Source organism: Piliocolobus tephrosceles, chromosome 13 (assembly GCF_002776525.5).
Source record: "Piliocolobus tephrosceles isolate RC106 chromosome 13, ASM277652v3, whole genome shotgun sequence".
Classification (NCBI taxonomy): Eukaryota; Metazoa; Chordata; class Mammalia; order Primates; family Cercopithecidae; genus Piliocolobus; species Piliocolobus tephrosceles.
This window is the reverse complement of record NC_045446.1, coordinates 72,854,025-72,870,982: the sequence shown is the minus strand read 5'-3', so window position 1 is coordinate 72,870,982 and position 16,958 is coordinate 72,854,025. Positions and strand designations below refer to the sequence as shown.

The following is a 16,958-nucleotide window of genomic DNA, read 5'->3' as shown; positions in this document are numbered from 1 at the left end:
AACCATCCTTGCATCCCAGGGATAAATCCCACTTGGTCACAATGAATGGTCTTTTTAATGTATTGTTGAATTCAGTTTGTTAGTATTTTATTGAGGATTTTTCATTAATATTTATCAGAAGTATTGACCTATAGTTTTTTTTCTTTCTTTTCTTTTTTTTTTTTTTTTTTATGTGTCTTTGTCTGGTTTTGGTGTCAGGATAATACTGAATGCCAAAAAGTTTTAGTATGGCATTCAAGCCCTTTCTTATCTGACCCTGGCCACCTCTCCTGCCTCTTCCAGCCATGCAAACCATATTCTAGGGGAGCATCTCACTCTTCTGCTAATGCATTCTGTCTCCTACCCCTGTGTCTTCTGTGACCTCGCTGTGTTTTCACCTGAAATGCCCTTTCCCCTTTTTCCTCCATGGCAGTTTCCTCCCCAGCCTTCCTGTGTGAAGTTTTCTCTTATCTTTTAGCCAGATACTCCTCTATTGTCTGTGTTGCCACAATCCCTTATACTTCTTCAGTTACAGACTGGACTTTGTGGTCTTGAAAATGAGATAATGCCTAACTTCTTTTGGCCATTGCAACATCAGAACAGTGCTACACTCTGTGAATAGAGGATTTTAAGATGCCAAATCGATAATTTCATTGGTTGGGTTAATGAATTGGTTGTTCAGCATTATGTAGGACAGCTTTAACAGCCCACATGAACCAGGGACTCTTCACAGCCCAGGAAACTGCCTAGAGGAAAAAGTGAGAATGGTTGTTTGACTTCTGACTCCACTTCCTTAGAGATCTAGTGCCCATCCCTGATCATCTAGGGAGCTCTTTGTCAAACTTTTACATGTGGGAATCTTTTTTTATTAGACGATGTCTCACTCTGTTACCCAGGCTGGAGAGCAGTGGTGTGATCATAGCTCACTTTAGCCTCGATCCTCCAGCTTCAAGCCATCCTCCCAGCTTAGCCTCCCAAGTAGTTGGGACTACAGGTATGCACCACCATGCCAGGCTTTTTTTTTTTTTTTTTTTTTTTCCAATAGCAGAAACTAGATCTTGCTATGTTGCCCAGGCTTGTATGGGAACCTCTTAGTGGAAACTCAGCATACATGTGGACCACCATTTTTTAAAAAAGATGTAATTCACATGCCATAAAATTCACTGTTTTCAGGTGTTTTTTTTTTCTTTTTAGTATATTCACAAAGTTGTACAACCATTACCAATAATTCTGGAACTTTTTAAATCAACCCTAAAAGAAATCCCATATCCATTAATATAGACCTCCAGTTTTAGGCAAAGTGAAATAAAATTTTAAAAAAGCTAATCAGAATTTAGCAAGGAAAAACAGCTTTAAAAAAGTAATTAAAAATTTTATATCACTCAGAGTAATGAAATCATATGCAGACTTTTGCCAGGTGTGTGTATCCAGATCAAAACAGAATGCTTGAGAAGTAGACTCCATAACTGAGCAATTTTTCTTCTTTGCACTATTTATATTAACTTGAAAGTTCTAACTCTCAATTATAGGTTATTGGATATGAGAGCAAATGTTTTGTGGTTCTGTTAGACAGTTCTGAATATTTGGATCAAACAAGGCATCTTGTTGATTATACACTCAACAGTCATCAAATTGATACTGATTTAATGATTATTTTATTATTATGTACATGCTTTCCACAGTTCGTCTATATTTTACTGCAATTTTTTGTATAGTTTTTTGTTTTGCCTGAAATTAATAATTTTCTTGTCTTTGGGGGTTACTTAGTTTTCCATGTACATTTCATTAATTCTTCCCTAAACACTTTAATAGAAGAATAGCGTCTTCTTATGGAATTTGGAATGCTTTTGATTGCAGGTAGCATAATGTGCAACCTAAACAAAATAGGTTTTTAAAGAAGATTTCCTCACTTATAAAGAAGTCTGTACCTAGGACTTTTTGTGGTTGGTTAATTCAGTGGCATTACAATGTCATTATGAATACAGGTGCTTTTCACATTTCTGTTTTGCCAGCCACAGCATGTTGATTTTTGGTTTCAGGCTTGACCTCTTATGATCATAAGATGACTATTATAGCTCCAACTATCACTTCCATACACCAAAGGCAGAAAGAGGAATACTTCTTCATCCCTCTTCCTTTCCTCTCCCTTTCTTCCTTTTTTCTTATTTGTAGGTAAGGAGAGACTTTCCTAAAATTCCAAGACAGACTTAATGTCCCATTGGTTAAGACTGGACCTCGTGTCCATGGTCTTGCTAAAAGGGAGGTACAATTGTCCATCATTTTCAGCCTCCACAGAAGGAATGGACTCTGTTGTGTGAGAATAAAAATGGAATAGTTGTGGGTAAGCAACAAGAGTATCTACCACTTGCTATTATTATGATCAAATACATAAGGAGATGTGTCACTTCCATTTATTTTTCTTGGAGTCACCCCTTCCTCGAGCACTACATTCTCCTGTTCCAATTTGGACTGATTGTCACTAGGTTTGCCATATGGCCATTGTCCTGATGTTTCTCTTTATCATTGTCTGCAGAATTCTCTTTGCTTCTTTTCCACAACAGAGCTCCTGTTTTCTGGATACCCTTTTCTTCTATTTTCTTCCTGGAGCACATTATTCAGTGGCTCCCTGAGAAAAGTTTCCTGAGAGGAAATTTCATAATATATTTCATGTCTTAAAAATGTTATTCTGGGCCAGGTACGATGGTTCATGCCTGTAATCCCAGCACTTTGGGAGGCCGAGCCAGATGGATGACTTGAGCTCAGGAGTTCGAGACTAGCCTCTGCAACATGGCGAAACCCCTGTGCAACATGGCAAAACCCCGTCTTTACAAAAATTAGCCAGACATTGTGGCGTGCTCCTGTAGTCCCAGCTACTTGGGGGTTCTAAGGCAGGAGGATCCATTAAGCCCAGGAGATAGAAGCTCTGAATTGTGTTTGCACCACTGCACTCCAGCCTGGATGACAAAGTGCGACCCTGTCTGAAAACAAACAAACAATAAATAAGCAAACAAAAACGTTATTCTACCCTCATGCTTGATTGAGCATTGGGTTTACTACAGAATTCTAAGTAAGAAATAATTTTCTCTCAGATTTTTAAGGGCATTGCCTCATTGTTTTCCAAGTTCCAGTGCTGTTAATGAGAGGTATGTGTTTGGACAAACAGAGGCAAGATCCTGCACTTCCAGGTTCTTCATCCCCACCCCCAACTCTTCCCGCACACGCGAAAATGCAGCCGGCGACCCGGGAAGGTGCAGATCAACTGGGCATGCGCCAGGTGACGTCAATCTGAAGAGACCAAGATTTACCTGGTTGCACCTGCGGAACGCCCCCGACACGCCCATGCCCCACCTATTGCCCTCCCACTCCTAGAAAAGCCGCTCTCCGCCATTGAGCCACCGGGACTTCCCAGCTTCCCAGTCCTGTCGGGATGTCGGAACTCCGTCCCAGAGCTTGGGGGAGGGGAACTCTGCCGGCCTTCTTTGCCAGAGGCTGACAGACTTCTTCTCCACACCTTAGGTTACTAAAATAAACTAGCAGTTTTGCGCCTGACCTTCTTTGCCGGAGGCCGACAGACTTCTTCTCCACACCTTAGGTTACTAAAATAAACTAGCAGTTTTGCGCCTGACCTTTGCCTACTTGCTGGTTCTTTTGTGCTCGCTCTGGTGGTCTTAGAAAAACAAGACAGTATGGTATTATTCTGATTCTTTTTTAGTTAGTTTTTTTTTTTTTGAACATGGTGTTTATTTCTCTCTGGAATCTTTCAGGTCTTATCTTTATTCCTTGATGTTCTAAACATTTATAATAATGTGCTTTGGCATCTTCTTTTCATTAAAATTAGGCATTCAGTGGGTTCTTTTAATTTGGAAATGCATTTTCTCCAGTTCTACAAAATTTCCGTGCTTTATTTTTTTGACAATGTTTTTCTCCTCCACTTTGTTCTTTTTTTCTGGAATTCCTACAAGGTTAATGTTGAAAATCTCTTTTGCACCAACTGAATACTTCATTTGATTTTCTTAGTCTTGCCTAATATCCTTTTTCTGCTCTAGGATCTCCTCCAGGATACCACATTACATTTAGTCATCAGGTCTTAGGCTCCTCTTGGTTGTGAGAGTTTCTCAGACTTTCCATGTTTTTGATGACCTTAGTAGTGTTGAGGAGGATTGGTCAGGTATTTTGTAGAATGCCTCTACATTGGAATGTATCTGATGTTCTCATGATTAGATGGGGGTAATAGGTTTTTGGAAAGGCCAGAGAAATAAAATTTCATTTTATATATATACTATTAAGGATATTATCAACATAATGTTGCTATTGCTATTAATCTTGATCACCTGGCTGAATGGTGCTTGTCAGATTTCTCTCCTGCAAAGTCACTCTTTTCACTCATTTTATATAACATACTCTTTGGAAGGAAGTCATCATGCACAGATCACATTTAAGGAGTGGGGAGTTATGATTCACCTTCTTAAGAGCAGAGTATCTAAATAAGTTACTGTGGGCAAAAGAAAGAGATCAGCCTGTTACTGTGTCTATATAGAAGGAAGTAGACATAAGAGACTCCATTTGGCTCTGTATTTGAGATGCTGTTAATCTGTGACCCTACCCCCAACTTTGTCCTTGCAAGAGACATGTGCGAAGGTGATTTAAGGTTAAAAGGATATTGGGCTGTGCAGGATGTGTCTTTGTTAAACAAGTACCTGAAAGAAGCTTGATGGTTAAAAATCCTGCCCCTCCCTGGGATTGGAACATCTCTGGGTAATACCCATTGTGTGTCTTGTTTACTGAGTAAGGAGAAAACGCCTTTAGGAATAAGGTGGGACTTGCTGGAATAAGGTGGGGCTTGCTGGAGCAATACTGCTAAAAGGTTTATGGAGATGCCGCATATGCATCTCAAGGCATAGCATTTTCCTTTGAACTTATTCATGTTACAGGGATTTTTGTTCTTATGTCTTACTGCTGATTTCCTCCCTACAATGATCCTATTTTCTAGCCACTCCCTTATCTTTTAGATGGTAAAGATAATTATCAATAAATACTAAGGGAACAGAGAGGCTGGTGCCAGTGTGGGTCCTCTGAAAGCACAGCACTGGTCCCCTGGGGCCCCGCTTTTCTTTCTCTATACCTTGTCTCTGTGTCTTTATTTCTCTTCTCAAGTCTCTCCTCCCACCTAACGAGAAGCACCCACAGGTGTGGAGGGGCAGGCCACCCCTTCAAGTTACTTGAAATTTGTTTTGCATGGGAGATAGTCTATTCTCCCTCATGTATTTATTCCATCCTTTGTCTGTATTAGTATGGGCACATTTATTTATTTTATCTTTGGCTTATAATAACATAGCCCATTATTTATTCTGTGGCTCAAATTGTCCCAGTTTTGGTCATTAGGAGTTCTTTTAGTTGGCTCCTGTATCCCTTTGACATACCCTCATCGTTTTCTCTTTTGAGCACTTCCTTTCTTCCTTGAACCATTAGTTTGTTTCAGGCTCATCTTGTATATTCCCTGCCCCAGTCCAGAATCAACCAGTTATCCAAGGAGCTCTAACTCTTTTTTATTGGAGAATGGTATTAGGAACAAACATTTGGGCATTAAGTTGTAATCCTGCTTTTAATTTTTGTTATCTTATTGCATTTTATGTACCCTTATAAGTGGCCTAAAATTCCTTCTGAAATAAAGCAGAATAAAATAAATAAATAAACAAGATTCATTTTAAAAAGTAGATCCAAAACTTAAACCCAGATATTTTCTCTCCAGATCTTATTTTCCTTTGGCATAAACCAAACCCAATATATCTCAAGAGATACAGAAAGGCAGAGACATACTTTAGAGTTTAATGTTGATTATACATTTGTCTTTTGGCTTGGCATTTAGTATCTTTAGCAATTCTAGCCCAGTTAGCATTGTCTCCCACTATTTTCCTATGAACATAAACACAAACACAAGCATAGGAGTACTTATTAATTACTGAAAAAGCCATCCATATTCATTTGAAAAATTAACATTTTTGACTAAGCATGTGATAGATGTAAATAAGTGATATATGAAAAGATCCTCCTTGTAAACATTTTTAAAAAATCCTACCTAAGGACAAATATCATTTCTAAGTCTCCGTGTGGCCTATATGTCTTATTTATATACTTTGGGAAATTCTTACCTTCCTGAGAGTTGTATTCAAATGTCACATGATCCATGCCTCCTTCCCAATTTCCTTGACTGAAGTGAATTTCTCTTTCTATTGAACCCACTATGATTCATTCACACCTTATTTTATATGGCTTTGCATTCTATTGAAGATGAGACAGCATTGTCTATAAGATTATAAGTTTCTTGAGGATAGGATCTGACTTTATGCATCTCTGTGTTCTCCCCAAATTATTTTCACTTCCCGACACATAATCTGTACTTAATAAATGTTTATTAAGTAAATGAAAGGAGAAATAAAATATAAATTAGTATATGCCTTATTTTCAGAACTACACCAATAGTATAAAAGGAGCAACAGACTAGGAGTTAGTAAATCTTGGTTTTACATTGAAATTATTAATTGTAGCACTATCTGTAATATAAAAGGTCTGTAAAACCTCCAAGTAAGTTAATCAAAACAGGACTAGTTGAATAAACTATGGTAGATCCATTCAGTGGAATACCACACACTGTTAAAAAAAAAAAAAAAAAGGGAAGGAAGATATATCGTTAAGTGAAAAGAACAAGTTAGAGGAAAGTATGTATAATGAAAATATGACTGTGTTAACGAATCATAGGCCTGAACCCAAACAAAACAAAACAGTGATGATTAACTCTAGGAGGTAGGGAGAAAATTGTGGAGGGAACTGTGGTAGAAGTTAGCCCTTCCTGAATGTATCTTGTGGCATAGTTTTGACTTTGAAACCATGTAAACTGTAGAAAAATTATAAAACAAAACTAAAGATTTATAAAGTAATTTTCATAAAAAGCAAAGTAAAACAAGTGAATCTGATTATGCATTGAAGGGGTGGCATAATCAGAGATAATTTTTTTTTTTTTTTGACGGAGTCTTGCTGTGTCGCCCAGGCTGGAGTGCAGTGGCACAATCTCAGCTCACTGCAGCCTCTGCCTCCCGGGTTCAAGTGATTCTCCTGCCTCAGCCTCCCAAGTAGCTGGGACTATAGGTGTGCGCTGCCACTCCCAGCTAATTTTTTATTTTTTTGGTAGAGACAGGGTTTCACTATGTTGGCCAGGCAGGTCTCGAACTCCTGACCTCATGATCCACCTGCCTCGGCCTCCCAAAGTGCTAGGGTTACAGGCGTGAGCCACCATGCCCGGCCAACCAGAGATAGTTTTTTAAAGTGAATTTGAAACATAGTAATTGGACTGTTCATCCCTATTGGAATGGGTTTTGAAGACAAAAAATTGGAATGACAAAGATAAAGGAATTAAACTGTTTGTAGTAGTTGTGTTGTTTGTAAGAATATTGGCATTGTTATTCCAAAACTATTGCACATATTGTAGCATATATAAAAAACAGCATACAAAAGAACATGAATCTGATCAAGCCTCTACATCTATTTCTCATTTACAGGAAACACATAGACCATAGAAACATGTTAAGTGGCATCATAGAGACAGATGCAACCAACCAAGTCCAGAATGTGGGAAGGTTGACAAGACAAAGATGCAGTTTCTTCAACAAACAAATCACAAAGAAAACAAAACAGTGTGTGTATGTGGCTATAGATTAAAAGAAATTTAAGAGACATATCAAACACATTCTTTGTTGTTTCATCCATTAAGGGGTAAATTCTTATTTCCCTTCCTTTGAATCTGAGCTGGCCTAAATGACTTGCCTGACTAATAGAAAGTCGTGAAAGTGACATTCTGGGGATTCTTGGGCTAGGTCATAAGAAGCCTGGCAGGTGCCACATGGGCCTCTTGCAGCACTGCTTCTGGGATTCCTGAGGCTCCACATAAGAAGTCTGAGTACTCTTAGACCAACATACTGGAGAGGCCAGTATGTGCAGGCACAGGTGCAGTCATGTGAATGATGCCATGTTGAATCCTCCAGTCCAGCTATTGTCAACGTCACATGAACCAGGAGGATCACCTAGCCAGCTCTTGCTCAAATTACTTAACCATATTATTGTGAGATATAATAAAATGGTTGTTGATTTAAGTCACTAAGTTTTGGAGTAATTTGTTATAAAACTATAGATAACCAGAATAACATCTAATATTTTAAGACATAAATTAAAATCCAGTGTTAGTAGAATCTGGTTTGCAGGGGAAAATGATAAGAAACAAAACAAGAGACATTTTTGAGGGTGCACAGTTTGTAAGGTAACACTGTATTGTGATAATAATGATACTTTATAAATTGTGCGGTAAAATTTAGGAATTAATTTGCTGTATTTGAGACTTTAAAAATAATGAATGACAGGAAATTGGTTTGGGAAGAGAGAGAAAAACAGATGCATAATTATTTCTTTCATCATGAATGTGCATTCCTGACATCTCTGAGGGCTAAGATTGTCCTGCAGGGAATATGATTAAAGTTACAAAAGAGGAAAACAAAATAAATAAGTCAGCTTTTGATCCTGCTGCTATATTTACCCTCAAGAAAGGAGGCAGCTCTCAGGTGGGCTTTTGTCTAAGTAATGTCCTGAAATCCAAGTGTAAAAGAACAATATGAAATCTCAATTCTCCCAAACGGTTTGGGGCGAGTTCAGCCCTTGAGCCCCTGGGGGACTTGGTTCCCAAGGAGACTAATCCCACTTGCACAGCATTAAGCGTCACTGGGGTGAAAGAGCTCTAGTTTGGAGTTCTGCAGAGAGCCCCTACTGCAGGCTGGAGCCGGGTCCCTCTGCTCTGTAGGAAGTGAAATGTATTGATGTCAAAGCCACTCAAATGAATGTGCTCACTCAGGGAGTAGGAGGAGGGACTGATGGACTTGGCAAGAGCTGGCCACTAACTTTACTGAAACCAATTTTATTACAGATAGAGCTCTTCCTCAAAGGAAAGGAAATCAAGGGAAAAAGCAGCCAAGGCCCTGAGGCTGGGTCTATTTGTACAATTTCATTGGACAGTGGAAGCTTTAAGGATTTATTTTGGTCTCAGGTACAGAATTACTTCAAGCAGAAGCTGCTCTTTGTCACCTTATTGCCTAAATTCTTCCATAAACACCACTGATTTCATTTAGCCATGCCTCTGCCAGGCTGTTCTCTCTGCCAGAGATACTGTGTGTTTGCTTTAGTCAGATATATCATTTAAGTCTTAGCTCAAATGCTACATGTCTATGCAGGCTTCTCCAACTCCTGTGGGCACACTTGAGGGTCCTTTTACTTCCATTGAGACATGTATCACATTATATTACAATGGTTTGTTTGCATGTTTGTCTTTCCACCCAAAGGGTAGAAATCATGGCTTCTTATCTCTGTATCCCCAGTATTAGCATAGTGCTGAGCACATTGTGGGTGTCAATATCTTTCTGTTGGAAAAAAATCAGTGACTGGATGGATATTTATTTGTAAGGATCAATTTTGTGAATCAGGTTATAGAACTTCTAAGCCATGAATTTCTTATATTTGTATATAGAGCTCCATGGTTTACAAAAGCTTTAATTTCCCTTATCTTATTGATTTTAACAACAGCCCTATAAAATAGGATTACATTATTATTCCCCATTTACAGATGGGAACATCGAGGTCCTGAAGGTTAAGTGACTTTTCCATAGGCAGTCAGATAATAAAGGCAGGACTGGACTCCAGTATCAGTCTCCGGCTCCAGTTTTAGCACGCTCTCTCCTATATTTCATTGTCTTTTTGTAAGTTTCTACAACCCCCAAGTATAGCTGCTCTCCTGCATTTGAAAATAGTCACCCACTTTGCTGAGGGAAAGGACAAATGATGCTGGTTTCATAGGGTAATGTGTTGGTAAGGAATGGGTGGGGCCTAAGGAATCAAGAACATGGACATTTGTTGAACTGCTATTTTGGGTCAGGTGCTTTTATATATACTGTCTCACAACAACCTTGAGGAGTTGAGATTATCTCCATTGTGCAGATGAGAAAAGTAAGATTCAGAGGCATTACTTGCCTGTTACGTCATGTAATTCTCACCCTGAGAACAATTATGACCATTCCCTTTTTTCAGATAAGGAGCTTGAGACTTTGGAAGATGAACTGACTTGTCTAAGCAGTTCAATAGCAATAGGCAGGGCCAGAATTTGACCCTGGCTTCATTTAACTTCAAATCAACTTTGATGCGCAGAACTCCAATGGAAACAAAGAAAGACTTTTACATATGAACCTTTTCATATTCCATTTATTTCGAACATGATTTTAGGATTTAGATAACTCTGATGATTAAGAGTTTTTTCAGACTAAGATATCAATTAAATGTAGAGTACTGTGCAATTGGTGTCCAAGGACTTGTAAGACAGTTGCTCAGTTGACATAAGGTGAAACAACAACAACAACAACAACAACAAAAAACCAGTTAGTGCTGTTGGCTGCCAGACCTAGAAGCCTATGGAATGGCCCTGTTGGAAAGGGGAAGGGCAGTGCTGATATCCACATCTGGAGGGTAAGAAGCACAAATCAGTGACAGGTCTGCACAACTTTCTGAATGCGAATGCCACCAAGAGTAAAACAGACAGTTCAGTCATGGAGGACAAAATGTTGTGTGTAACTCAAGTGAAAAGTCCATGATAATTGAGCCAACTCGAATTTAAAATAAAAAGTTTGGCTCAGCTATGTAGGTTTGGGAAGTGGCTACTTCATCTTCTAAATGAAAAATGTTCATCTGGCCTTTTTTCTTTTTTTCTTTTTAAATTATACTTTAAGTTCTAGGGTACATGTGCACAACATGCAGGTTTGTTACATATGTATACATGTGCCATGTTGGTGTGCTGCACCCATTAACTGGTCATTTACATTGGGTATGTCTCCTAATGCTATCCCTCCCCCTCCTCACCCCACGACAGGCCCCCGTGTTTGATGTTCCCCACCCTGTGTCCAATTGTTCTCATTGTTCAATTCCACCTATGAGTGAGAACATGCGGTGTTTGGTTTTCTGTCCTTGCGATAGTTTGCTTAGAATGATGGTTTCCAGCTTCATCCATGTCCCTACAAAGGACATGAACTCATCCTTTTTTTATGGCTGCAGAGTATTCCATGATGCATATGTGCCACATTTTCTTAATCCAGTCTATCATTGATGGACATTTGGTTTGGTTCCAAGTCTTTGCTATTGTGAATAGTGTCACAATAAACATATGTGTGCATGTATCTTTATAGCAGCATGATTTATAATCCTTTGGGTATATACCCAGTAATGGGATGGCTGGGTCAAATGGTATTTCTAGTTCTAGATCCTTGAGGAATCGCCACCACTGTCTTTCACAACGGGTGAACTAGTTTACAGTCCCACCAGCAGTGTAAAAGTGTGCCTATTTCTCCACATCCTCTCCAGCACCCGTTGTTTCCTGACTTTTTAATGATCGCCATTCTAACTGGTGTGAGATGGTATCTCACTGTGGTTTTGATTTGCATTTCTCTGATGGCCCATCTGGCCTTTTTTCTTTGGTAAGGCTGTGCCCTCATGGTGTTCAAAAATGGTTTCACTACATCTATAAAAAGAGGCTTAATGAAAAGAGTTTTGAAAGAGATGGTCGATTTCTCTCCTACACAAGCTCCGCATCTAAACTAGAGTAACTTATTTAGATAACACTTTATCACGCACACAGTGTTTTCATATACACAGTCCCCAACTTATGATGGTTCAACTTTATGATTTTCCAACTTTACCAAGGAATGATCAGTGTATTACATGCATTTCAACCTACAATATTTTCAACTTATGATGGGTTTATCAGGATGTTGCTCCATTATAAATCGAGAAGCATCTGTGATCTCACTTAATGCTCATGTACACCCTATGATCCAGAAGACACATAAGGGAATATAGTCACCTTTTTGTGTTTCAGAGAAGTAAGGGTGAATACTCATCCAGGCTATGGAATAATGTATCATTTAAACATCACAGTTGCCCTGTGGGGAGGGCAACTTTACCTGCTTTTAATATGAGTAAGCTAAACATAGAGTATGCTGGTTTGTCTAAAGCCATTAACTCAGCAGAGCAAGGATTTCAACCTAAATCAAGAGGTTATTGAGTGGTGGCTAAGACCAGAACCCAGGCCTTTTCTGAATTTCTTATGAAAATGACCTTATTGCTCATTTTCTCTATCTATCCCAAGAGGATTGCCCAGGTGAAATTAGTTTTAAGTGAACTTCAAGATGATTCTCGAAATGCAACGAAAATTCCAGGATAACCTAAATGGTATGACAGGTAGGGGAGAGGTTCCAATCCGTCTTTTGTTCTAACATGCTAAGAGTTTTATACACACACGGTGTTCTCAAGCAACAGGGGACTTAGCCAGATTGACTCCTTTCTCCACTGCCTCCTGCTATGTATTAATAAAAGATGGGCCACTGCTGGCCTCAATTTACTGTTAGCCAATTGTTACTCGTAAAAATCAAGTGGCAAACAGTCAAGAAGAAAGAGCACTGGGCTTGAGAATCCTGGGAAAACTCAGGTTAGAACCTTAGGATCAGGTCTAGAGCTTTAAGAAATACTCATTTTCCTCCCCCATCTTATAGACGAGAAAGGCAAGGGCAAGAGAGGACACAAGCATTGTCAAGGGCTTAGGAATGGCTTTGGAGTCAGACTGGGCTAGATCTGACCTTGGCCAACTCACTGAACCTCCCTGGGGCGCAGTGTCCACATTTGTTGAATGGTGGTAACATGTAATTCACAGGGCTGTTGTTCAAGGATTAAATGAGATAATAGATGGACAGCTCCTGGCAGAAGCAAGCGCCCAGAAGCTGGTGGGTGTTGTTATACAGCTGGACTGAAACTCCACATCTCTAGACTCCTGCCTTCTTGCCTCAGGAAAGGCACCACTGCAAGTAACTGCAGAAGCATATCAAGCCCTGCAGCGGCCTCACGGGCATGAACTGGAGTTTGAGGACCAGCCATCTCTTCCTAACCCCTTGCGGTTGGAGGAGTCAAAAGAAGCGCCGCGGAGCAAAGGGAAACGAAGGGGTTAAGGCGTTGAGCTTGAGAAAGCTCAGAAAACTAAAGCGACCCTCCGCCCCTCCAAGCCAGGCTAAGTAAGCCCCTCCCCTGCACCACCGGGGCGGTCGCCGCGCGCTCCCTCCCTCCGCCCCTTGCTTACAAGACCTAATGAGCTCCCCTGGGAGGCCGCGCAGCGATCCAGGCCTGGAGCTGGTAGGCTGCGCCGCGCGCGCCGCGCCGGGGCGGGAGCCGGGCCTGGGCGGCGGGCAGGAGCCGGCGGGGGCGCACGGGTAGCGCTGCGGCAGCCCGGGAGCCGCGGCGATGGCGGTGCAGGCGGCGCTCCTCAGCACGCACCCTTTCGTGCCCTTCGGCTTCGGGGGCTCCCCGGACGGGCTAGGGGGCGCCTTCGGAGCCCTGGACAAGGGCTGCTGTTTCGAGGACGATGAGACCGGGGCTCCGGCGGGCGCGCTGCTGTCGGGAGCCGAAGGAGGGGACGTGCGCGAGGCCACCCGCGATCTACTCAGCTTCATTGACTCGGCGTCCAGCAACATCAAGCTGGCGCTGGACAAGCCGGGCAAGTCGAAGCGGAAGGTGAACCACCGCAAGTACCTGCAGAAGCAGATCAAGCGCTGCAGCGGCCTCATGGGCGCCGTGCCCCCCGGCCCGCCCTCCCCGAGCGCCGCTGACACGCCCGCCAAACGGCCACTGGCCGCCCCTAGCGCCCCGACAGTCGCGGCCCCGGCCCACGGCAAGGCTGTCCCCCGGCGGGAGGCGTCTCAGGCCGCGGCGGCCGCCAGCTTGCAAAGCCGAAGTCTGGCCGCGCTCTTCGACTCGCTACGCCATGTCCCCGGGGGTGCCGAGCCGGCGGGGGGTGCGGTGGTTGCACCGGTGGCCGGGCTAGGAGGTTCGGGCACTGGGGGCGCCGGAGGGGACGCGGCCGGCCCCGCGGGGGCCACGGCGGTCCCAGGGGCCAGGAAGGTCCCACTGCGGGCCCGCAATCTGCCTCCGTCCTTCTTCACTGAGCCGTCCCGGGCAGGCGGCAGCGGGTGTGGCCCGTCGGGGCCGGACGTGAGCTTGGGCGACCTGGAGAAGGGCGCGGAGGCCGTGGAATTCTTTGAGCTGCTAGGGCCCGACTACGGCGCCGGCACCGAGGCGGCCGTCTTGCTGGCCGCTGAGCCTCTCGACGTGTTCCCCGCTGGAACCTCCGTACTGCGGGGACCCCCGGAGCTGGAGTCCGGCCTCTTTGACCCAGCGCCCGCAGTGGTGGGAAACCTACTGTACCCCGAGCCCTGGAGCGTCCCGGGCTGCCCCCCGACCAAAAAGTCCCCCCTGACTGCCCCCCGCGGCGGCTTGACCTTGAACGAGCCATTGCGCCCGCTGTACCCCGCCGCTGCGGACTCTCCCGGTGGGGAGGACGGGCCGGGCCATTTGGCCTCTTTCTCCCCTTTCTTTCCAGACTGCGCCCTGCCCCCGCCGCCGCCGCCCCATCAGGTGTCCTATGATTACAGCGCGGGCTACAGCCGCAACGCTTATTCCAGCCTTTGGAGACCCGACGGGGTTTGGGAAGGGGCGCCGGGGGAGGAGGGGGCGCACCGGGACTGACTTGGAGGCACCCTTCCCTCCTTTAGAGACGGCTGTGGAGAGCGCCGCGCCTCCATGGGTTTCTCCTAAATCTAAAGAACGATGGGAAAATGCACGTGGAGGTGAAACCGGAATTTTAAAAATTCAGTTAATAAAAGCAATTTCAGAAAAAAGAGATGAAGAGGAGTTGGGGATTGTTTAATCACAACCTCACGTGTTAAAACAAAAACAAACACGTTGGTAGGTTCTTACTGGACCAGAGGAGCCAAGAAACCAAGACAGTTTGGGGTATGGGGTGGGGACGGCAGAAGGGGCAAGAGCTGGCTTCTGTAGCCACCTGTCCCTTCTAGTTTTCAGCGAAGGTCGGTGTGTTTAGTGTAATTGCCCCTTCTAAACAGTGTCCTAGTCCCTCCCTTCCCTCTCCTTGAGTGCATTTTGAATTAAAGCATATATTGAAAAGAATGGAGCGGAGACTTATTGATTTGGGTGTTTTCTTACAGGACGGTTTTTCGTCTAGTCGCTTATTAGCTTTGTTAGGTGAGCCTGTGGCTGAGGACGGAGGCCGGGGGTCCACTGCTGACCTCCTGTGCTGGTCCTTGGGTAGGGTTCTCTTCTGTCACACTTTAACTTTTTTTTTTTTTTTCCTGCCCGCTTCTTGCTTCCATCTCCTTCCACCCTTATCAGTCCCAGTGCTTACTTTCCTTATTTCTTTGCCTGGCCTCTCATTGCTCTATTTCTTTCGGCCAGCTTTTCTTGCACATCTCTTTTGTAGGAGACTTAAATTTGGCAAACCTGGGTTCCATTTCTCTCCTGTCTTTCCCCCATTTTCCAGCCACTTTGGGAGGGAGAGATTGGGCAAATTGTAACCTCTTTGTATCAGTTTCCTGATCTGAGAGGGCGAGGACGGTAATGTTCTCCTCCACAGCTGGTTGGGTAGCTCAGGGGGAAATAAAGTGTCTTGAGGCTGTGGCAGTGCTTGATTGGTTCTGCTGTGTATACACAAATGGTTTTTACACCTGGAAACAGAGTTGTGAGTCCCATGCTGGTTTTTTTTTTTTTTTTTTTTTTTTTGGCCTATCTACTTGCCTGGTGATTGCCCTTTCCCTTACAAGCTGTACACCCTCTTTACCCTCCCTCCTTCTCTCTTTCCACAGCTCCCCCTCCACCTCTGTTGGTTTCTGCCTCGCTGTGTGTCCTCAGTCCTTATACCCACACCGTCCCCACGGAAGGGCATAGAGAAGGATGTGAAGTTTCCAAAGGAGTCTCTATTCCCTGAATAGCAGGTTTGATGAATGGAATCTGAAGGGACTCTGCGGGGAGGAGTATGATCTGTTGTCCGAGGGAGATTTGGGGAAAAAGAAATATTTTTACCAGTCATGAATGTGGCAGAGAGGACACATGGCACCATCAGGATGGTTAAGGGGCGGGGAGGAAAGACTGGTGGGAAGTGAGCAGCTGGAGGGAAAAGAGGAACCCTTGGTGCTGTAGACCTGCCGAGAGAAAGGCATGAAGAGAGCAACGCCCAGAAAATCTGAGCCAGAGGCTGCCTACTGATGATGCTGCAAAGGAGGGCTGCTTGGCTTCAAGGCACCGAGGATTGATTGCAGGAATACCTGGATGTGAGTTAGTCGAAAACCGAGTGTTACTGCAATAGATGTAAAAATCCAGATTCATGGTTGCACACATCAAAAGTCTTGTGATATTTTCAGAAAAGAATTTCTGGAAAAAAATGAGTATTAACCAATGGTAGATGCAACTTTAAATGCTATCACTAAGTCACTTTCTTCTGAATAAAACCTTTCTTAAGAAAGCACCACAGGAAATAGAGCAAGGAGTACTGTTAATGATGATAAGAACTTTTGCAACTCCAGAAAGCTAATGTCTATTGAATCTCTTCCAAAGTGGTGAAAGATGATTAATTCCATTGTGCTAACAGAATATTACTTAATAACGATTTAATTTATCTAAACTATTGTAAATACAATCCAGGATACACTTGCATGGTAGGAAAACATTAATAACCCTGTGACTGTTACTAAGACTATAGTGTCATTGTAATGTTTCTTTCTTAATTTTCCTCTCCTTTCTTATCTAGTGTAGTAAAATAAGTTATCTCTCCCCTACTGTTTTGCTTGCTATACCTTTCATTAATAATAATATCAACATTGTGTGTTTTGGCATCCCAGGCATTTAAGCTAAGCACTAACTCACTGAGCCTCTTCATATTGCCATGAGGTAGGTGCTTGATATGGTTTGGCTCTGTGTCCCTACCCAAATATCATCTCTAATTGTAATCCCCACATGTCGAGGGAGGTCCTGGTGGGAGGTGATTGGATCATGGGGGCGGTTTCCCC

At 43.1% G+C, this 16,958-nt stretch overlaps 1 protein-coding gene across 1 annotated transcript; it reads left to right on the top strand.

Annotated features, from left to right (window-relative positions):
* The first annotated feature begins 13,217 nt into the window (after nucleotides 1-13,217).
* On the top strand, nucleotides 13,218-16,417 carry FAM181B (family with sequence similarity 181 member B). Its single transcript, XM_023209131.2, has one exon. The coding sequence runs from the start codon at nucleotides 13,345-13,347 to the stop codon at nucleotides 14,623-14,625; it is 1,281 nt and encodes a 426-aa protein (XP_023064899.1). The 5' UTR covers nucleotides 13,218-13,344; the 3' UTR covers nucleotides 14,626-16,417.
* The last annotated feature ends 541 nt before the right edge of the window (nucleotides 16,418-16,958 follow it).